The sequence below is a fragment of the Helianthus annuus genome, chromosome 4 (assembly GCF_002127325.2).
Source record: "Helianthus annuus cultivar XRQ/B chromosome 4, HanXRQr2.0-SUNRISE, whole genome shotgun sequence".
Lineage (NCBI taxonomy): Eukaryota > Viridiplantae > Streptophyta > Magnoliopsida > Asterales > Asteraceae > Helianthus > Helianthus annuus.
The window spans coordinates 207,743,843-207,766,303 of record NC_035436.2 but is presented as its reverse complement, the minus strand read 5'-3'; the positions used below and the strand labels follow the sequence as shown (position 1 = coordinate 207,766,303).

The 22,461-nt window shown below is 34.6% G+C and overlaps 3 protein-coding genes and 3 non-coding genes across 9 annotated transcripts; 4 read left to right on the top strand and 2 right to left on the bottom strand.

Moving 5' to 3' along the window:
* Positions 1–8,482: 8,482 nt before the first annotated feature.
* TRNAP-CGG lies at positions 8,483–8,554 on the top strand. Its single transcript has one exon. It is a non-coding gene; the product is annotated as a tRNA-Pro (tRNA).
* Positions 8,555–9,557: 1,003 nt separating this feature from the next.
* On the top strand, positions 9,558–9,629 carry TRNAP-UGG. The gene has a single exon. It is a non-coding gene; the product is annotated as a tRNA-Pro (tRNA).
* A 74-nt stretch (positions 9,630–9,703) lies between these two features.
* Positions 9,704–9,775, top strand: TRNAP-AGG. The gene has a single exon. It is a non-coding gene; the product is annotated as a tRNA-Pro (tRNA).
* An 853-nt stretch (positions 9,776–10,628) lies between these two features.
* Positions 10,629–12,751, top strand: LOC110938281 (endo-1,4-beta-xylanase 5-like). 4 transcript variants are annotated; one of them, XM_022180743.2, is made up of 4 exons: positions 10,629–10,796; positions 10,869–10,915; positions 11,018–11,107; positions 11,539–12,751. In XM_022180743.2, exons 1-4 carry the CDS (start codon positions 10,736–10,738, stop codon positions 12,700–12,702), a joined length of 1,362 nt encoding a protein of 453 aa, XP_022036435.1. In that variant the 5' UTR covers positions 10,629–10,735; the 3' UTR covers positions 12,703–12,751. The 4 variants fall into 4 exon arrangements, with proteins under 4 accessions (XP_022036435.1, XP_022036433.1, XP_022036436.1 ...); XM_022180741.2 differs by having other exon boundaries at positions 10,866–10,915; XM_022180744.2 differs by having other exon boundaries at positions 10,630–10,796; positions 11,021–11,107.
* Positions 12,752–12,851: 100 nt separating this feature from the next.
* On the bottom strand, positions 12,852–13,944 carry LOC110938282 (transcription factor bHLH84-like). Its single transcript, XM_022180745.2, has 5 exons — positions 13,720–13,944; positions 13,505–13,633; positions 13,373–13,438; positions 13,215–13,280; positions 12,852–13,101 (listed from the first exon to the last, which is right to left on the bottom strand). Exons 1-5 carry the CDS (start codon positions 13,882–13,884, stop codon positions 13,009–13,011), a joined length of 519 nt encoding a protein of 172 aa, XP_022036437.2. The 5' UTR covers positions 13,885–13,944; the 3' UTR covers positions 12,852–13,008.
* Positions 13,945–16,629: 2,685 nt separating this feature from the next.
* LOC110938279 (zinc finger protein-like 1 homolog) lies at positions 16,630–21,593 on the bottom strand. Its single transcript, XM_022180740.2, has 8 exons — positions 21,336–21,593; positions 21,041–21,121; positions 20,845–20,968; positions 20,674–20,768; positions 20,536–20,607; positions 20,164–20,446; positions 17,660–17,834; positions 16,630–16,935 (listed from the first exon to the last, which is right to left on the bottom strand). Exons 1-8 carry the CDS (start codon positions 21,357–21,359, stop codon positions 16,848–16,850), a joined length of 942 nt encoding a protein of 313 aa, XP_022036432.1. The 5' UTR covers positions 21,360–21,593; the 3' UTR covers positions 16,630–16,847.
* Between the last annotated feature and the right edge of the window lie 868 nt (positions 21,594–22,461).

The window sequence follows — 22,461 nt, the reverse complement described above, 5'->3', positions numbered from 1 at the left end:
CTTGTCTTAGTCCATATAGTGCCTTTGAAAGTTTATATACCTTCCCTTCATTTTCTGGTTTCACAAAACCTTCTGGTTGCGAAACACATACTTCTTCTTTGAGTTCGCCATGTAGGAAAGCAGATTTTACATCCAAGTGATGTACTTCCCAATTATTATAGGCTGCCAAAGCCAAAATCAGACGAACTGTCTCTATACGTGCTACAGGAGCAAAGACTTCATCAAAGTCTATCCCATGTTGTTGCACATAACCTTTTGCAACTAAACGTGCCTTGTGTTTGATGATCTTTCCACTTGCATCACGTTTAGTCTTAAACACCCATTTCAGGCCAATTGCCTTTTGATTGTTGGGTAAAGTGGTCAACTTCCACGTTTTGTTTTTGTTGATTGAATCGATTTCCACTTTCATAGCTTCAATCCATTGTTCATCTTCCGATGCTTCTTTATAATTTTTAGGTTCATCTTCGGCCAATAGTAACTCATTTGTCTCAACCTCCGGTGCTCTTTCATATATTTTTGTTAAAGGATGAAAGCCTCGTACAGGTGTGTGATCAAATGGGTTAGATGAACTTGCTGAAGCTGATGTATATTCAATGGATCCTTGTGAATTTGGATCATCGGTGTTTGGTGATGGAGTGTGAAGTGAATTTGGCAATAGAGGGTCTTCATCTTCATTTTCATGATTTGTGTTTTCAAATTCACTGTTTTCAACTTGAGTTTCATGCATAACAGGTGGATCAGTAACTTGAATATCTTCAATAGTGAAGTTTGTCCACTCAGGTTCCTCATGGTTGAAATCTTCTAAGTATTTACTCCAATCCCATGATTAATTTTCCAAGAATTTGACATCGCGACTGATGCAAACTTTCTTTGAAACAGGATCAAATAATCTATACGCCTTTGATCCTGGTTCGCTGCCTAAGTACACCATTTTAGTACTTCTATCATCCAATTTCTTTAGATGTGGCAACGCAACTTTTGCATAAGCTATGCAACCAAAAATTCTAAGATGATCAAGTTTTGGTTTTCTTCCTTTCAAAGCTTCATATGGGGTGCAGTTTATTAGTGCCTTAGTGGGCACCCGATTCAAAACATAAATCGCATGTCTAACTGCTTCTCCCCAAAAATTTTGAGGCATATTTGATGCTTTCAGCATACTCCTAGTAGTCGACATTATAGTTCTATTTTGTCGTTCTACTACTCCGTTTTGTTGTGGGGAGTATGGTGCTGTAAGTTGCCTAGAGATGCCATTAATTTTGCAATATTGTGAGAATTCATTTGATGTGAATTCTCCACCTCTATCAGTTCTAAACATTTTTAACTTGGTTCCAACCTCGTTTTCAACCATCAATCTAAACTCTTTGAAAATCTCAAAGGTTTGATCCTTAGAGTTAAGAAAATAGGCCCACATGTATCTAGTACAATCATCTACCAGAAGAAACATGTATTTCTTTCCTGCGTGAGTTGATGGTGATATAGGACCGCATAGATCTCTATAGATTAGATCCAATGGTTCCAAAGACTTGAACTTGGACTGATTTGGAAATGGAGTTCTATTATGCTTGCCTACTAAACATGCATCACAAATTTGACTTTCATGTTTTATACGAGGAATTCCCTGAACCAAATGTTTCTGGGTCATGGTTTTGATTGCATCAAAATTTAGGTGACCCAGCCGAGCATGCCATAACCATGCTTGGTCTTCTAAGTTTGTCAACAAGCAAACGGGTGTACCAATATTCAACTTAATGTGGTATAATCTGTTGGTTGAACGTATAACCTTCATTATGAGTTTTTGATTTTGATCATATACCATCAATAGGTTATCTTCCATTACCACTTTACACCCAGTTTCTGTTAAGTGTCCCAAACTTAGGATATTACTCTTCAGACTTGGAATGTAGTAAACTTGCGAGATAATCTTTTGATCTCCATTTTTACATTCCAACAAGATGGAGCCTTTACCTTTAATTTGTACACGTGAATCATCTCCAAAACGGACATTTCCGCTAGCCGTTTCATCTAAATCAGTGAAATGTGTTCGTGTACCGGTCATATGGTTACTTGCACCATTATCTAAGTACCACATGCTCTCATGGGTAGTTATGACCTTTTCAGTTTCAGTTTCCTTTTTGTTTAGGAAAACTTCTTGATGGATCTCATTGTTATCGGTAATTGCCATCAAGAGGGTTGGCTCATTATCTTCTTGCACTAGATTTGACTGATCTTGTGCAGGTTCATTTTTAGGGCAGAAATTTGAATAATGCCCAAGCTTCTTGCATTTGTAACATTTTACATTGCTTGTATCCTTCATAGCATTTTCTTCTTTGCTATGATTGGATTTCCAAGAGGATTTTTCCTCTCTTCTAGATTGTCTAGACTTGCCACGACGCCATTTATTTCGTGATGGTTCAAACTTCTTTTGTCCATGGTTACCAAACCGTTTTTCACGACTAAATTTGTTGTCGTGATTTGTGAACAAAAGTTTATCATTGCTATCGGTATGACTTCCCTTTTTAGACTTGACTCTTTCTTCAAAAGTCTTAAGTCTACCGATGGTCTCATCTAGTGAGATCGTGTCTAGATCATTATTTTGTTCCAAGGATGCAACCATATGGATAAACCTTTCAGGAACGGAATTTAGTAACTTTCGTACCAACGTAGGCTGATCAAATGTTGATCCTAGGCTGGTTGCCTTAGTAACGATACTGTTTAACTTGGCAGTGAACGAATCAATAGATTCTTCTTCTTTCATATGCAACATATCAAATTCAGATTTGAGTGTTTGCATTCGTGCCTTTTGCACCATGTCTATACCAACATGTCTAGTTTTTAATGCCTCCCATACCTCTTTTGCACTTTTGCAATTAGCAACTTGCAATATGAGATCTTCGGGTAAGGCTTGAAACAAGTATGCAATCGCAGTTTTGTCTTTCTTGACATCTGGTTGCGTATGTTTACTTGGTTCAATCATTTCCCATAATCCGTTTGCCTCAAGTATAGTCTTGATACGGATAGCCCAAATTATATAATTTGTGGACTTCAAAGTGGGACATTGGAAATGGTTTAACGAACCACTTTCCTTTTGCATAACAATTATTTCTTTATTGCCACTATTTTCACCCATGTTCTTAATGGGTACCAGTAAACAATCTTAACAAACTTGGATGAGAATTTGTTAAGTATTGACAATTTTAACAAGGAATTAAACTAATTCCAAACAGTGACTTATTCTAATGGGATTCCAATAAGATTAGGACTTGAAAACAATCACAGGAACTTTTAGACAGGTTCCTAATCCGGATTGAAAACAACTAATCTTTAGACAACTTAAAACTATTAATATGAGAATTAAAAAAAAATCAATAATCAGAAAAATAATCTTTCCTAATCGATAATAAAATAAACACAAAACAGATTCGTAACAATTGAACCTGGACTTTTGAGAGTAGCGTCTTCGGAAACGAAAACAGTATGCGATCAGTTGACACAAAAGAACAGCCCTTGTTCTTTCCTGATCGATGAAACAAACAAAACTGAAAGCACACGTGAACGATCTTCGTAAGACTTGATAACCCTATACGACACCGTCGACTCGTGTCTGAGTTTCAAACGCGAAGAAATCTTGATCCACAGAAATCGATTTGACTGTTTGCTTGGTTGTTGAATGATCGAGCAAGATCAATTGATCCTTGAAAGCGAGAGAACCTGATGCTCTGATACCAATTGTTGCCCAGATTATGAACGATATGAATGATATAGAGAATCAATTGAGAGAAAAATAAAAGAATTGCAAGATCAAATTATGATATGTGTGTGTTGTCTGATACATACATCGATACATATATAGGATTATCCCAAATCAAGTTATAAGGATATACAAGTTTAACCCTTCTACTTTATACATAAGATACTTAAACTATAAGTATTTACTATTTACGCTAATGGCCCGCTAAGTATGGATGATCGGGATTAGTCCTTCACACCCTAAGTGTAAAACGTTATATAGATAATACATGAATTATAGTAAGGTCACTTATGATCTCTAACTCTTTGATTGATGGATTTATATATTATTAACTCAATTAAAAAAAAAAACTACAACATCTATTTGTTTCTTAGTGCATTCTCCTCTCTACTATTTTCCTATACTTCTATTGGTGGTGGAAGTTGTTTAAGGGGTTATCAGAGTTTGAAATTAAGTTTTATGTTCTTAATTTCATTAATAATTTTTGTATGAACATGGATTGTTTCAAAAGTCAATACTAAAAAACAACCAAACCAAAATAGTCTGGTGGTGAGGTAGGAAGGGGTTGTAAGGTGAAAAGTTTGTTTCTCTCTGTAATGCTATAAGATTATGAGTTCAGTTCTTGTGATGGTCAAATGCGCTTATGTACATACGGTAATAGATATAAGTAACCAATATGTTTGTTAACTATAGTTTCTTTTTAATTAAATAATGAAAAAATATACTTGATCACCTATATATTTAGATATAGAGCCCGGTTATTCTACAAATTGCCTTAACGTACGTTGCGTACGAGATGTAGTATCAACATGCGATTTTTTTTTTGAACATGCGATTTTGGTTTTTTCAGCAACATGCGAATTTTTTTTAACATGCGATTTTTTCTTAACATGCGATCTTTGGTTTTTTTCAACATGCGAGATTTCCTTTCTGGGGTTGTAACATGCGAACTTGACATGACGTACGCTTCGTACGTTAAGACATTTTGTACAATACACTTTTTCTTTAGATATATATGTTTTAGTGTAATTATCAATATGTTATAAATAAAGGTAGAGGATCCTGTAAAAAGTGCTCAAAGTGCTCAAAGTGTGAGAAGTGTATTATAACACTATATATAATCCTATATAACACCATATAAACACTGTATAACAATATGTAACACCATATAATACCATATAACACTATGTAACACTATATATCATTATATAACAAATATAACACTATAGGTTGTCTGATAGCATGTCTATGATAGATGTATAGTGTTATATTTGTTATATAATGTTATATAGTGTTACATAGTGTTATATGGTATCATATAGTGTTACATATTGTTATACGGTGTTTATATGGTGTTATATAGTATTATATATAGTGTTATAATACACTTCTCACACTTCTTACACTTTAGGCACTTTCTACACTATCCTTACCCTATAAATAAATCTACTTTTTTTTGAACACACACTTCATAGTTATTCTACAGTGCATCAAATGCCCAAGATAGGTTTGAATCTTCAACACTTGGTTGAAGAGGAATTCATCAATTACATTAGTAAAGGGCCTCTTGCGTCTTGGCATGAATTTACTTTATCTATATAAATTATAAATCTGATGTTATTTACATCAGTTTTCACTAGTACATGTTTAATTGAAAAATAAATACTCTTTACAATATCTATAATATTCTTTCACTTCTTGTGAAGCAATAACCTATAAAGTGAAAAGGTGGAAACAATTTTATAAGTGACTACGACGTTTTGTTAGAAAAAGGAACCGACAACAATTCATAGATCTTAACTAAATACTAAGTAAAACTCTAAACAAATAAAATTTTATATTCATGTTAAATTCGTTTATTAAACATTAATAATTAATAATTAGATTTTGAATATACACTTCACAAATCTTCAATAGACCACGCCTTGAATGTAATTTGATAGTTAAAGGTAGACTTGTATCAATAAATCGTTTTCAAACGAAAAAAGGCCATAAGTGTTATAAAATTAAATACATCAAAGATAACGGTAGTGATAACCATTATTTATTCAGATCTATCCTGATAGTTAACTATGTGAATGTATATCTGTTTACATGTGTAGTTATAGCAAAAGATTTTTCGAAAGAATAAACTTTTAAAATTTTGATGTTGTTTATTATTATTACATGTTTGTTTACCTAAAAGTGAACTTTGTTTTAGGTGAAATAAGGATTGATTTACTGAAGTAATGAGTAGTGACTTTCCCATGTGCCTCAAAGTTTGTCAAAGCCACGTGATTTTATTTTGTTCATTGTAAAAGAAAAGGTGAACGAAGAAAATAAAAGGAGGAGACTTGCACAATACTTTTCTTTTCTTAGTAATTACGCCTATGTTTAACTGGTTTTATTTCTCTTAGGCTACTCGGTATGAAGGTATATGGATTGTCATCTAGGATGGTCGATGATGTGCTACACCACCCCCTTAGGGAACCACCATAGCTCACATATGATTAAACCATGATATAACCATGCACCTCTCTTTCCTTAATTAGTTAAATATATTTTACATAACATTGTTTTAAAAAAAACGGGGATGGTAATTTGAGTTGTGACCACACTAATGAGAGTTGGGTGATATGGCGCTGACATGAAGGATAATGATGGTATTGAGGGTAATGACCATACCCTATAGCTTAAAGCAATACTTTTACTATATAATTTGTGTGACACTTCTCACATTCCAAATGAAAGTCAAATTGTGCTTTTAATGCAAGAGTGTTATGGGTCACCTTCCAAACATGGCCCATCTTTTGGCCTATCATTTTCTTGAATTAAAATCAATTGCCTTGTGATGAAGGGAACTCTTGCTAGAGGGATGGAGGTCAGGTCTCCTCTGTTCTGGCCCTTCATTTTTTTTTTTTTTAACGGCAAATTTGGATCACTGACGGACCACTGCAGTATCATCGTGTCACCAGCAGAACCACCCGATCATATCCATCTCCACTAGGCAATAATGCCTATACACCAATTCAGGAGGAAACCCAATACATCGGGGAAAAACCCTCTTTGTGGGAATCAAACTCATGACCAATTGGTAATAAGCCTTATCCCACCACCAAGATACCACTAGGCTATAATGCCATGGGTAAGAGAGTTGAACTAATTTATGAAGGCATTTAAGTTTCGTATGCCCCAAGTCCAAAGGAAGGGCAACCAGTAATCGGTGACTACTATTTTGTCTTATTGTAACTAACTAACTAAGCTTGGTAAAATGGGTGGGTCATATTGTAACGAGTTTGGGTCAAACTGTATTTGAGTTAAAATGGGTTCTCATAAATGATTTTGGGTTCAAACAGGTCTTTTTATAGAGGTATCAATGTGATTTAGTTCAAAACATCATATAATCAAAATGGAAATGGAATGACGCAAGTCATTTTAGAAATAAAGTATCAAAACAAACAGGTCTTTTTATAGAGGTATCAATTTGATTGGGGGAAAATTTGCTTTTAATAAACCAACCTTTGTCCCGTTGGTAAATAATAATCTTACCTACGTAATTGGTATACAATAATCCTACGTATCAACATGTTGTTCTGTTAATTTTTTTAACTGAAGTTAGTTTTTAAGTTTTATTTATTACACAAACAGTCCCTGTAGTTGTAATTTACTAGTTTTAACTATTTTAAAACTAGTAAATTACAGTCCCTTGAGGTTTTTTTGTTTTATAAAATAGTTAAAACTAGTAAATTACAACTATAGGGACTTTTTGTGTAATAAATAAAACTTAAAAATTAACTTCAGTTAAAAAAATTAACGAAAGTTCATTGAGTACCAACATGTTGATAGGTAGGATTATTGTATACCAACTACATAGGTAAGATTATTATTTACCAACGGGACAAAGGTTGGTTTATTAAAAACCAATTTTCCTTGATTTGGTGGTGTCAGTGTCGAAGCTATGTGGTAAACACAAACAATGGTTAACTCATTTGGACTTGTTTTAAGTTAACATGTTTTATAAGAGATAACTGTTGTATAATTTTAATAGACCCAAATTGGTCCATTATCTAATTTTAGTTGATTCAAATATATAACATTTTATCGAACTCCTCCCCCCCCCCCCCCCTCTCCCCCCATAAAAATTACATGATACATTCATCATCAAAATAAACTATAAAAATTATATAGACTACTTTGAAATAACATTAGTGCTTAAAAGTAAAAAGGTGAACATTTTATGGACCAAACTAAAAGTACATACTACACATACAAAAAGACAAGACAATAAGGCACGTAAAGCAAAGGAAGGGGACCATAGCGCAAACCAGAAAAAAAAAAAAAAAAGTATACTCAAATGAGTTACATCCCCAATTTAAGAGTGGAGCATATGGGGACTACTGACCCAAGAAAAAGGGCTCTCTAAAAAACTTTGAAATTATAGGGCATCGATTAGCTTCATGTAGGATTCAAATTGAAGGTTAACGTGTTCATATAAACATAATAAATTAAGTTAAATATCGGGCTAAACCATCGTAATATACTCTAAACATATAAAAAGCAGATTCATATTGACAAAGCGTCTTACAGACGTTGATCCCATCAGAATTAGCATATGAATTTGAACTATGTGACTTTCTCATCAAGACCCACTTTTATTTTATATCTATCAATCTTAAATGATGATACCCGAACAATAAAATTTTCCAGTTTCCTTTAACATATAAATTAGAAAACGTAACATTAGAAAACAAAATCGGGCATTTGGTCTAGTGGTATGATTCTCGCTTCGGGTGCGAGAGGTCCCGAGTTCGATTCTCGGAATGCCCCTTTTTTATAGACTTCTATATATTTTTTATGTTTATTCGAAGGCCTGTAGTGTTCTGAGGAAAATGAGATATGGATCACTCCATGTTATATTTCTTCTAATTGCGTTTCTTGGCTTTGTTTTTCTATGTGGTTTTTTTCTTTAGTTTGTTAACCAAATAAATTATACATAGGCAACATATATATCAACATCCTCTAAGTATTTAATTATAAACTAATTTTCGTCTGGTTCGTTTCACGAGAGAAACTTGAAGGTGTTTTAAGCTGTCAGGGTTTGCGTTTGGTAAGGTTTTCGTGTTTCAAAATTAGCGACCGGGTTGTTGATTCAAGGTAATTAGCGAATCGTAGTCTACTACCATCAGGTTAAGGTAAGGTTTTTTTTTTTCTAAAAATCCTATGGTTCTTTTCTATTTGCTTTTGATCTGGACTTTTGATGGGCAATCAAAAGTTTGGTCTTGATCGATTCTTACACACATTTCCACGTTGCTACTTTAATATTCAAAACACATGTATGAAACCCAATAGTTAGTAATATAAAGATAGGAACTTTTGAATAAGAACAAATTGTTTGATATTTGACTATTTATTTACACAAGTGTAATGAACTATAATTGTAGGCTCATTTAGTAAGGTTGTTAAACATAACTTTCTTTCTTCTTTTATAATACGGAAGACATTTACATGATATTTACAATCTCTCAATACCCAATTTATAAAACATGTAAATAAACAATACGGTTGATAAGAAAATCCAGATAAGCTACGAAATGACCACCTCTAATTATTTGTATGACGGTAGTTGTCACTTGATACTTAAAGAGGATTGGTGTCTATTAGTTGTCTTAGCTTCAGGATATCTAATTTCCAGATATCTTTCCTCATGTGATATAAATGTCTCTGGTCCATAACTTATAAGATTTATATTTATATAAACATAAAACTGTAGCATGTTAAAATGATTCCAATATAGGTAATAGCTACTATTAGTATTTGATTATAACAAGTTGGGCATTTGGTCTAGTGGTATGATTCTCGCTTTGGGTGCGAGAGGTCCCGAGTTCGATTCTCGGAATGCCCCAGTTTTTAGTTCTTTTGTTTTATAGTTGTCATAAGTCATAAATAAGGAAATTAGATACACCTTATAAAACAAATGGGCATTTGGTCTAGTGGTATGATTCTCGCTTAGGGTGCGAGAGGTCCCGAGTTCAATTCTCGGAATGCCCCTCTAAGTTTTTCTAAACTTATATTTTTAATTGTTAACTTGCTGGTTAAATGCAAAACATTGTCTGTTTATATTGTTTGCAGAAAATATAGAAAAGGAAAACATGTGCGTTCTAATTTTGATCAAAAGACTCAATCCAGTTCAGTGGCGAAGTTTGAGATTTTTACGTCCAGCGAAAAGTTCGGGGGGGGTCGGCCGCCCCCACTATGCTGCGCCAATGATCCAGTTATTAGCTGTTTGTTAGATTTCACTCTGTAACATTTAAAAAAACCTATTAAGAAGTTACTATTGGATATTAAAACAACAAAAAAAGAAGTATTTAAAAAGAGGATGTAGAGAACTTGAAAGTGTTAAAATTTATTTTCAGCGAGTCGTGTCATGTTTGAACAATTATAATAAATCATCATCCATCCCAACTAAATGTTCCAATAGAAAGAATAAATTTTGACTAATAGTTAAGAAAATTGGGGTTTCAAAATACTAAATTAAAAGTCAAATTTTACAAGAAATGACTGTCTAGGTTCATGTATAAATTTTGGTTAGGTAAATTAGAAAAGTGTTAATACGCTATGTTTTCAATCGCACTTGTTGTTTGTTTATAAACTGATGAATTAATTGAACTTTCTGAAATTTTAATATGTTTGGCAGTTGGCACTGCATATATCTTGTATCTTTAGTGTTATAGTTTTATACCTCCTGCCTGCCATAACTTATTTACATTTGACCATCACCTTTCTGGCTGCTGCTATTTTAATTGTGATCATATAGTTAGTTAGCCAATGCCTATGAACCATCGTGAATTGTGTTGCAATAATATATCTATTCTTCCCATTCGATCACATGTGTTTATTTATGATTAAAAAACAAATAAAAGATTCTTTTGGCAGCATATGCGGTTATTGAGATAAGACATTGTTCCACCTACCCCATAACCCGTTGGTTGTTTTTGGATCTTAGAACTCATGAATACATTATTCATCATCTTTCTTCTTCTTCTATGCTTCTTCTTCTTGCTGAAATCAGGTTAGTGTATGTTTCTGTTGTTTTATCATCTATCTATCTATTAATTAATTCTTCCATTTTTCAATCCAGAAGATATAACTCGAGCCCAGGAGGATAACTATGCAACAGAAGAAGAAAAGGCAACTTCAAGTTTCTGTTTTCTATTAGCTGTTACTTCAATAATCTTTTTTATTTTTATTTTTTTAATAATAATTTTACCAATGCAATGCAATGCAATGCAGCAGGAGGTTAAAGGGTTTGATGAAAACACACTATTTAGTCCATACACCAAACAGGAATGGAGATCTTACCAACACAAAAAGATAAATGAGGTATATTTATTTATTTATTTTAACATCTCAAATGTCAATCATTCTAATTTTAGATTTACTTTTAGTTTTAGCAATTGTAAGTAAAATAGATTTCAACTTATACATTTCATTAAACCAAGCTACATTTTATAACTAATTGTAGCAACGTGTGAACTTTTTTGCTTATTTATATCTTGTTTGTGTATGTCTTATGTAGCATCTGATTTGACATTTAATAATAACAACTATTCTTAAACATAAACCTTTTTAGTAAAAAAAAAAAACATATTTCAAAAAGATTATTTGCATAATATCAGCAGCAATTTACACATAAGATCAAAAGTTGCTAAACTGCAAGTGAATTGCTAAATTATAATTTGATTAATTTCTATATCGTCCTTTATGAATTCGTAGTTGAAGTTATGTTAATGTTAAATTCCATTAATTTTTAGGGGCGTAAAACGCGGTTAAAAATCATGATAACTTACCCGAACAAAACAGCAGTAACAGGCGCTAAACTTTACATAAAGCAGCTAACCTCAGATTTCCACTGGGGCTGCGGTATGACCCATAGGATCCTCAACAACTCAGCATACAAGAAATGGTTTGCTTCCAAATTCACAGCTGCTGACTTCCATAACGAGCTAAAATGGTATTACACCGAACCCACACAGGGTCAAGAAAACTATACTGACCCCGATGCCATGTTAAAATTTGCCGATGAACACGGGATCATTGTTAGAGGCCACACGGTTTTATGGGATGATGTTAAATACCAACAAAAATGGGTCAGAAAACTTTCACCCGAAAAGTTGTTACAAGCAGCAAACAAACGAGTTGACTCTGTAGTTACAAGATACAAAGGGAGGTTAGTTGGTTGGGACGTTATGAACGAGAATTTACACCACAATTTCTTTGAAAAGAGGCTCGGGAAAAACGCGTCCGCTTACTTTTATAACAGAGTTCACAATATTGATCCGGACACGACATTGTACATGAACGAGTTTAACACGACCGAACATGTGAATGACGAGTGGGCCCCACCCGAAAAGTACTTGAGAAGGCTTAAGAAAATTCAGGCTTACCCGGGGAATAGCGGAATGAAAATGGGGATCGGGTTGGAATGTCATTATGGTGCTGAGCCGATCGACCTTCATTATGTTCGAAACTCGTTGACTTTGTTAAGTCAAGCCGGTTTGCCTATATGGCTAACCGAGTTGGATGTGAAAATCGATCCAACACTTGAGAATAAAGCTCAACTACAGGTTATTTACTTGGAGGAAATACTAAGGGAGTCGTTTTGTCATGCTGCGGTGAAGGCAATTGTTATATGGACGGGTGCGTCCATCGACGGGTGTGATGTGATGTGCATGACCAATGAGAAATTGGAGAATACACCGGTCGGGGATCTAATCGATAGGTTAATGGAAGAATGGAAAACGGGGAACATTGAAGTCGTATCAGATAGTAAGGGGATCTCTCGGGTTTCAGTATTTAACGGTCGATATGAAGTGACCGTGGTAGACCCCGTTACAGATGTTTCTAGTAGTGTCACTTTTAAGGTTGACAAAGTTAGCATACCGGACGGAAATGTCCACCTTCAAGTCCTTGGTTAAGTCATGTTCAATAATGAGAATTAGTTGTTTTATGTTTGATTTTTAACAATGAGACTTAGCCAACAAAGTTAACACAATGAATGAACAAGAATTCGACAATTTTCACCGTATCATTAGCACTAAATTCTTTAAATATGATTTTAGACACTATATGTCAACCAAAAAACACTCCCGAAAGGACCCAAATGGCCTTGACTCATGCTCATAAGGAACCATGTTTAAGAAAAAGACCACCTTAAGCGGCTAAAGGCTTAAACATAAAAAATAAATAACATTGAATGAAGAAAGAAGGCTATATGTGTCATCTCATCTTGGTGAAGGTAGCTTCACATCGAGCCCAAGGTCCAGCCCGTTGTATGCGATAGGAGCATACATCCATAAATCATCAGAGCTCAACAGCTGCAAACACCATAAGCAGTTTGGATGAACAAAATGATTATTATTTTTTTTTTTTTCAAGAATTACCCTTGATAAGTTATATTTGAATAGTAGTGTTTGGTTTCCTTACTCACCTTGATTTGGAGCTGCAAGAATTTGACATACTCAACAGCTTCTTCAAGCATTGTGCTAATGTCAACCTTGATAACCCAACCCCAAAAATTATCAAAAAAAAAAAAAGAAAACATTTTCTTTCTTCAATTTTAAATTTGTAAACGTATAACTCAGTTACCTTTGTACCATTAGGAACAAGATTCTGTAATATTCTTAACCTTTCATTAATTCTCTCTCTTCTTTTCTGCAAAAGACATATTAGATTAACAACTTGAGAATGAAAGATGTTTTCATATGAAGTAGCAGCTACCTTAGCATACACGCTTTGGCTATCAATTGCGGAGGAGCCGTTCTTCCTGCCAGTTGCGACATCATGGTCAACTCCAGCTATGTTGAGTTTTGAAACAAGCTTGGGTTTTTTCCAACTCGTGTGGTCCTCCTATGCAACATTTATCAGAGCTCAATACACAATGATCGCATCATTAGCATTAGTAATAAAGAAGACTCATGTAAACATACATCTACCTCATTACAATAATATTTCCTCGACAAACTGTTATATTCTGCTGTGGGGATGAAAGGAGGAGTTACCGAAATACCATTTTGGCTGCCACTTGAACAGGAGAGCGAGCGATAGCTTTCACCGCTTGAAGTGGGAAAAATTGCATTACTGCTATTTTCTTGTGACATGGATAATGAATATTCTTGAGAAGTGGGAACATTGGGTAATTTAGTACCAAATAAATGTGACATAAAATCAGCCTCTTCAGTAGAGCATGTTCCACTAAAGAATTCCATTTTTTTTTGTCTTGCAAAAAATGAAATGTGTTGTTGAGGTGTCATCGAGAGAAGCTATGTATGTTTAAATAGTACTTGGCCAAAGCCAAAAACATATATGTTGACTAGCTAGATAATTATATTAAATCTTTCATAAAACAATGATTAGAATGTTCGGTTAAAAACAGCTAACATGACCTTTAATGGATTTTAAAACAGATTACTGGAAGGTGGTTGGTTAAGTGTTAAAGGGTCATCCTTTGTTTGTCCAGAAACATTGATTTTTTTATTTAATGATATTATCATATGTCAACAAGATGATCCAGTTACCGGATAAAATCTTGTAACTAGGTACTTAGAACTATGTTTGATCATTAATGATTGGACAATTATAATCATGGAATTTGATTTTCAGATTGAAGTGGCCTGGGAGGCCTAACAAATGATCCCTGTAAGTTACTTGAAAAAGTAGGAAGTGGCATTTAAGCTTATGAAAATAAAATTGTAGAAAGGACATTAAGAATAACGGATAGATTGCATCTGTCTGTTGCAAGCAAAGATTGTTTGTATGAGCTAAGCAAGCTAGCTCTAGATATTTTCTTATTTATTAAAAACAAAAAAAAAAGACTCGAGGAAACCGCGTATGTATGTATGTGCTGTTGTAGTTTTGCAAACGGAATCTAGCTAGGGCGGCCACTGCACGATCTCCAGATATTATAACCACCAAACCCAACATAAATAGATTATATGCAGCACACAAGTGAATTCCTCCACATCATGGTTGGTCGTGTTGGCACGTTTAACCACTCACTGGTCATAAGAGACAAGCTACTCATTTATATTATGGAATTAGTTAGATTATATAACCAACTTATCCTTACTTATAATATACATAAGAGTTGAATACAAATGCCTTAGCCACAACTTGGGGTCTTCATTTTATAACAAGTTTGAAGTCTAATTTTAAATTCGTATAAAATTTAAATAACTAAAATGCTCTTTTTAACCTTGTAAAAAGAAATTAAGCCTTCAATGGTCAGTCTAACGTTTTTGAAGGCCCTAAGCAAACTACAAAGTCGAGGCCTATTGAATTGGTACAAAGAAAATCATCAAATTAACCCTTTTCTACAACTAACCTGAGTAGTGCCTTTCAAGCCAGCAATACGAAAACTAATCGTCCAATCTTTTTTTTTTTTTTTTTTTTGACTCTTGAATACTTGACAACCCTAAGAAATATCAATAGAATCACCAATACCAAATCAAAATCGTAAATTTTATATTAAATCATCCAATTTGCAAAACTTATTAGTGATTTAGTGATTATTTAGGGCTACTCAATATACACACACATACAAATTAGTGGAATATGAAAAATTAGTCATTACATGTTGAGAATCTACAATTGAGATTGAGATTTGAGACATTGTATAACCATAGCCATGATTACCCCTAATTTCGTCCAGTCGGCAATCAATTTCACATTGGTTACTCAAAAGACGCCGCAAGTAACGAGTGTTGGCGTGTTGCGTCGCTGCTTCTGGATTCTAGAATGAAGGCATGCGTGGACTGACTCTTGAAATAAAATCTTAGATCTTAGGCTTAGAAGCATTGTTTAAATGGGCCAAAAATAAGTCTAGCCTAATTTGATAATACCAATGCGCTAGCCTTAAGCTAAAATGCATCATATTTTTGAAATACGAGGGTTAAATAAACTTCGCTTCGACAGACATAGGAGTGCATCATAGCCAAGTGACACTTTTCGTTTTTTTACATGTTGCTTAAGGTCAAGTAATAAATATTATAGGTTTTCATATGATCATTCTATATACAGACGATTGTTGTGACACATACCAAGAAAAAAATTTGCTTAAATGTTTAGTCTATTATACATTTTATTTTATACATATGATTTCAAAGTTTGGATATTTTAAATATTTTGAGTTTAAGTAATATTATATATGTTATTTAATTTGAGTTTTAGTAATAAACAATAATTCATAATTTTTAGTGTTTGTTCTTTTATTAATAGTATTTTATTTATTATTAAATTTGATATTTTAGTAATAATTTGTGTTCGTTAACTTAAAAAAATAAAATTAAAATCCGCGTCTATGTTTATTTTTTTAGCATTCCATAGGCATTGCATTGGATCGGTATCGATACCGTTACATAATAACTTGTTAATATTAAACAGAGACCAAAAACTAGAATAATAAGCGTATAAGTCATAAGTTCATCTCAGAGCCTAAATTAGTTAATTCCACCCTCGCGAGTTGCTGTTGAAATCCATCCTCACCGGGTCACCCTGCAACTTTAACCCAATACACTCGCCAAATCACAACTTTGTCACACTGTCATAACCAATTTTTGAATCTCCAACAACCATGTTCTTTTCACCTTTCTTTTTCATTTTTCATCTTATAATTAATGTTAGAATGATTTCACATATGATTTGCAAGACACTATTTTTTTTAAAAAAATGTAACACCCTCATTTAACTTCATGACAAACTACAACTAGGGATAAGTTACAAAATTCTAGTCATTGAAACAAATAAGAAAAGACTAAAACTAAAATCCCCTGAAGTTTTAGCTGGTAGACTAGAGCCAAAAATTGTAATAAAAGGAAATAAAAATAAAACAAATAAGATTGAAGATCTATCAATAAAAAAGAATGGTTCATAACTTTCTGCTGATATGTGCCCTTTTACATGCAGATTTAAAAAAAAAAAAAGTATAACAGCAAACCATTTTATAAAAAAAAAAAAAAAAAAAAAAAAAAAAAAAAAAGAGGTCTTCTACCAGAAGTAAACATAATGGGGCTGTAATCCATCCAAATTATAACAAGAAATGCAGAGAATCAAAAGACTAAATTGACTACGCCTCCCCCTCTTGAGGTAGTTCCTCCCCAAAACCGCGTTGTGCAATTCTGTAATACAGAATACCCATTGTCGCTAAACACGCCCTGCATGCAACCATTGTACATAAGTCATTCATTATATGTAAATTCCATACTTCAATTTTGGAGGCTAAATAAAGTCATGTGTAGTTTCAATTTTCTAAAACACATACACCTAGGCCTGCAAATGAACCGTTGTTTGTGTGCGTTCGTTAAGGAAATGTGTGTTCACAAACTGCTCATGAACGCTTATTGAACAAGATTTTGTGTTCTTGTTCGTTCATTAAGTAATTGAACGTGTTCGTGTGTATTTGTTCGTTAATTATAGGTAATGAACACAAATGAATGCAAATGAACACAAACAAGCGTTCAAGAACATAATCGGACACAAATGAACATATATTAAAAGATATGTAATATACAATACACTAATATTTATTAAATATTTTATCAGTGGGAATTTTGAAGTATTTAAATAAAATATATAAATCAAAACTCCTAATGAACTATTGAACATAAATGAACATAAACAAACACAAACGAACACATTACTGAACGTTTACAAACACAAATGAACGAACGCGGCATAAGTTCATGTCTGTTCATTTAACTACACGAACAAAATATCTTGTTCGTGTTCGTTCATTTATAAAACGAACGACCGTCCCACCAAACGGTTCGCGAACTGTTCGCTGAACGTCCGGTTCGTTTACAGCCCTACATACACCACCTTATACCCAAGTCAATCATTATATGTAAAGTCCATACTTCAAAATGTTAGAAATCTTACATGATTGCTATGACAAGAAGTATTTTTCTTGGATCCATCCTTGACGGTCTATGGTGACGCACATGTACGTCATCTGCATTTGCATCTTTTCTAGGGGGTGTGGTAACTGGTAAAGTTGGCAATGCACTTGACCAAAACGGCAACAGTTTCCTCAAAAACTGATTGCGAAAACCTCCTGTGAATTAATGTTAACCTACTAAATCAATCTTCCAATATGAGGTGCAAAAGTGGATATATATATATATATATATATATATATATATATATATATATATATATAAAAATCAATGTTCTACATTTCTCCGTGTTTATCTTTTAGGTTAGAGAAAAATGCCCGGATAGTCCCTGTGGTTTCGCATTTTTTCACCTATAGTCCCCAACTTTCTAAAACTACCTGAATAGTCCCCAACTTTTCATTTTTTGTTCCCGGATAGTCCCTGAGTCTAACTTAAGTTTGTTTTCTCTGTTAAGTGGGTGTGAAATGACCAATTTACCCTTTCCTTTAAAAGGCCAAACCACAGGGACTATCCGGGCATCTTCTTTATTTTTAGAGAAAAACCCCACCACCACCACACTTCATCTTCAACCTCCACCCACCATCACCCTCCTCCACCCTCCACCGTCACTCTCCACGGTAGTATGGTGATTGATTACTCAGTGTAATGATGTATCAAAACAACGGTAGTATGGCGTACGGAACTAAGCCGGAGAAACTTCTCCGGCGTATGATTTCCGACCGCCAGCGACGGTTTCCAGAAAACGATCACGTGATTCATCTTCATTCATTCCGGTATCGTTCTCCGTTAAAAATGTTAACCGAATAGGCGAGTACACGTTACACGCAGAAGATATCTCATCGCAGATGTATCAACAACAATCCGAGATTGATAGATTAATTGCTCATCACGTAAGTGTCATTTATCAGTTTCATTTCATTGTTATGAATGTTAAAACAAAAGTCATGACATAATACAACAAATTGCAGACGGAGAAAGAGAGATCGGAGATGGAACAAATACAGAAGCAAAACACAATGAGAATGATGACAGCTGTAAATGAATCTTTAACGAAACGACTGAAAACAAAAGAGGATGAATATCTGAAAATCGGACGGTTGAACTGGATGCTAGAGGAAAAAGTGAAATCTCTGAATATAGAGAATCAAATCCTGAAAGAATTGGTTCAAACAAACGAGGCAACAGCAAACGCTTTACGTAACAAACTGCAACAGGTGCTAGCACAGGTTCAGCAACAACAACATCATCATTTCGATTCAGATGCTCAGTCATACTGTGGCAGCAATTACGTGGAGAGTGACTGTGGCGGTGACGGTGGAGGGTGGAGGAGGGTGATGGTGGGTGGAGGTTGAAGATGAAGTGTGGTGGTGGTGGGGTTTTTCTCTAAAAATAAAGAAGATGCCCGGATAGTCCCTGTGGTTTGGCCTTTTAAAGGAAAGGGTAAATTGGTCATTTCACACCCACTTAACAAAGAAAACAAACTGAAGTTAGACCCAGGGACTATCCGGGAACAAAAAATGAAAAGTTGGGGACTATTCAGGTAGTTTTAGAAAGTTAAGGACTATAGGTGAAAAAATGCAAAACCACAGGGACTATCCGGGCATTTTTCTCTTTAGGTTAAAACACCAAAACTTCATATTTGCTTAACCTATCTCATAGTCTGTAAAAACCAGTTACTTATAATAGCAAGTTTCAACGAGTAAATTAAGAGAACATATGAACGGAGATGATCCACATCAATAAAGTTGTCTTCCTATTATAGGCTCTTGATTTTATTTTATTTTAGAGTAAAATTCCATTTTCGTCCCTGAGGTTTGGCCAGTTTTGCGACTTTCGTTCAAAGGTTTGTTTTTCCGCATCTGGATCCAAAAGGGTTGATATCTTGCAATTTTCATCTAGCTCACTAACTCCATCCATTTTTCTCCGTTAAGTAAAGGGTATTTCCGTCTTTTTTGTTAACTTAAAGGGCATTTCGGTCTTTTTCAGGAGTATTCGGTCTTTTTACATAAAAGGAAAAAGACCAACTTGCCCTTTAAGTTAACAAAAAAGACGGAAATACCCCTAACTTAACGGGGAAAAATAGATGTAGTTAACGAGCCGGATGAAAATGGCAAGATTTCAAACCTCTTGGATCCAGATGCGGAAAAAGAAACCTTTGGACGAAAGTCGCAAAACTGGCTAAACCTCAGGGACGAAAATGACATTTTAGTCTTTATTTTATTTTATTTTATTTACAATGAAAGGGGTAATATGATACTTTGTGTTTAGAAAGATTACGGATATAAGATGAAACTAATCCCATTGTCTAATATGAATCTTGGTTTTAAAAACGTGTGGTGCTCTGATGCATTTTGATCCCAAAAGCTGATGGCATAGCGCGCTCATCACGTATGCGGGCATTTTACCAAGAGATTATGGATGCCACATAAATTTGAAAGACACAAAAGCAACTTTAAATTTGACTTTTGAACACAATAATAATCTCACCTCTCCTTGAGTACTTCTTACGATTAGCATCTTCGTCATCTGCAAAGTATGAAACCTCAGAGTTTTGCCTTTCAACTTGTGGTGCACTCTTTCTGGTCGTAGCACTAGAAGTTGGGCTTCTCAAATGATTTACTGAACTTGGAACATCTATTTCCACATTATCTGTGCTTGAACGTTTAGCAGAACCATTTGCTGCATCGTCATTTGTTACCGAAGGCTCAGGGGGAATCCTGACTGTCAATGAAACTGGATTGTTTCCAAACACATTCTTCTCGATTCCAGTCTGCATAACAACAATCACATCGCATCTATGAACAACTTCATTTTGTATGTAAACACACTAAACATATACTTGTTTAAGATTGAATTAACCTGAACAATGGCTTCCTTCAACTGAGAATGTAAACGGGATCCAGAGTCTTTAACGCTTTTAGGAGGCCATATCTGCAGACAACGTATAAGTACATCATCAAGCTTTTACAAATGTATATGCGTACAATTTAACCTTACCGGAGTTGAACATGCCGGACAAACGTATCCAGATGGAGCGGTGTGAGGAGGATAACTTTTAATATTTGAAACTAAGCAACTTGTGTGTATGACATCTGAAGATATACAATATAAGGTGGTTAAATTAGTACAAATGAATGATGCATGTTTGTCGAATGCAGAATAACATACGCAAGCAGCAGCCCAAGCGCGTTGTTTGAGAAGCACCATTTTCTTGAAGCACGGCTTGACAATGACAACACTTTGGGGGCCAATCATAGTCCCCGTCGATCACCCAGTCGGAGTATGTACGAACCTGTGAAATGAAGTCAATAGATTCAAGCAAGTGACCTGAAAGAATGATTTTATGGAGATGTGTTAGACGTACCACACATATTTGGTGGTCGGGAAAGCATACGCATTCTCCACAAACGGGGACCTTGTGTACGAAGCAGTACAGCTTAGTTGCCTGTTGTGAGCAACAAACAAACAAACACCTCAGACAGACAGACAGACTTCATCATAACAATTTATTATTATAAGATCCCGGACGGACGGAAGGATCCACATCAATGGATGGATCCGATCTAAAGCTCTAATTATCTTCAAGTAATACCAAGACCTAGCTAGCTAACGTAATGTAAAAGTAAGTTGAAAGAGGAGGAAAGAAATTAGCAGCATACCTTTCGGCACTTGCAGACCACCATCGCATTAACAATAATCCTAAAATTCAAACATCGATTTTAATTAAAGATTCCGAAGAAACTTTTTAGGGTTTTAGGTTGAAAAAAGTGAAGATCCGTATGACGGATCGGATAACTAGACGACGAATTATGGGTTAGCAGGCAGTTTGATTTGGAATTTTCATGCTCATCTGGAGGAGAAGAAGAGGTGCGTTGCAGTTTGTTAAATTAACTTCCATCCAACACTACTGCCTAGTCTGCTCATCAGGGTCGGGTCGGGTCGGATCGGGTCGGGCTAGCTTATGATATGGAGCATCACCAATTAATAAATTTTTGAGTAAACTTCCATTTTGCTTCATGTGGTTTGGTCATTTTAACAGTTTTGCTCTAACAGTATTAAAATAGTCATTTTCCTCCCTGATTTTTCTAACTTATCTTCATTTTGCTCCCAGCCTTTAATTCCATCAGGAAGGAAACTGGAGACAAACTCGAAAGATTAGGGAGCAAATTGGCGACAAACTCGAAAGATCAGGGAGGAAAATGGTTATTTTTAAACTATTGGAGCAAAACCGTTAAAATGACCAAACCACAGGGAGCAAAACGGAAGTTTACTCAAAATTCTTTTATTATTATAAAAGTTTCACCATTGCCATTTTAGTCCACTGAATTAACTTTATCTATTTTTTCGGTTAACGAGAACAACAATTCAGTCATTTTATACGTAATTATATTAACTAGAAGGGTAATTCGGCCATATAAAATGACCGACTAGCCCTTCTCATTAACAGAAAAATGGATAAAGTTAATCCAGTTGACTAAAATGGCAACAGTGAAACCTTTTTGGACCCACAGTCGAAAAATGAAACATTTGGACTAAACTGCCAAAATTGCCCAAAACACAACGACTAAAATGACATTTAACTCTTTTCTTTATTAGTGAGCCTTACAGGTGGGACTCGAACCCTCAACATCATGTAAGTGCATTTTCTCCGTTAAGGTTGTGTGTCTAACTCGTTACATGAAAAAAAGAATCTACAAAACAGGGTTGAGCCACCATCCATCAGTTATTATTTGTATCTAGTAAACTTCTTTTTTTAGAACGACGGCATTTTTATAAAATCATAAA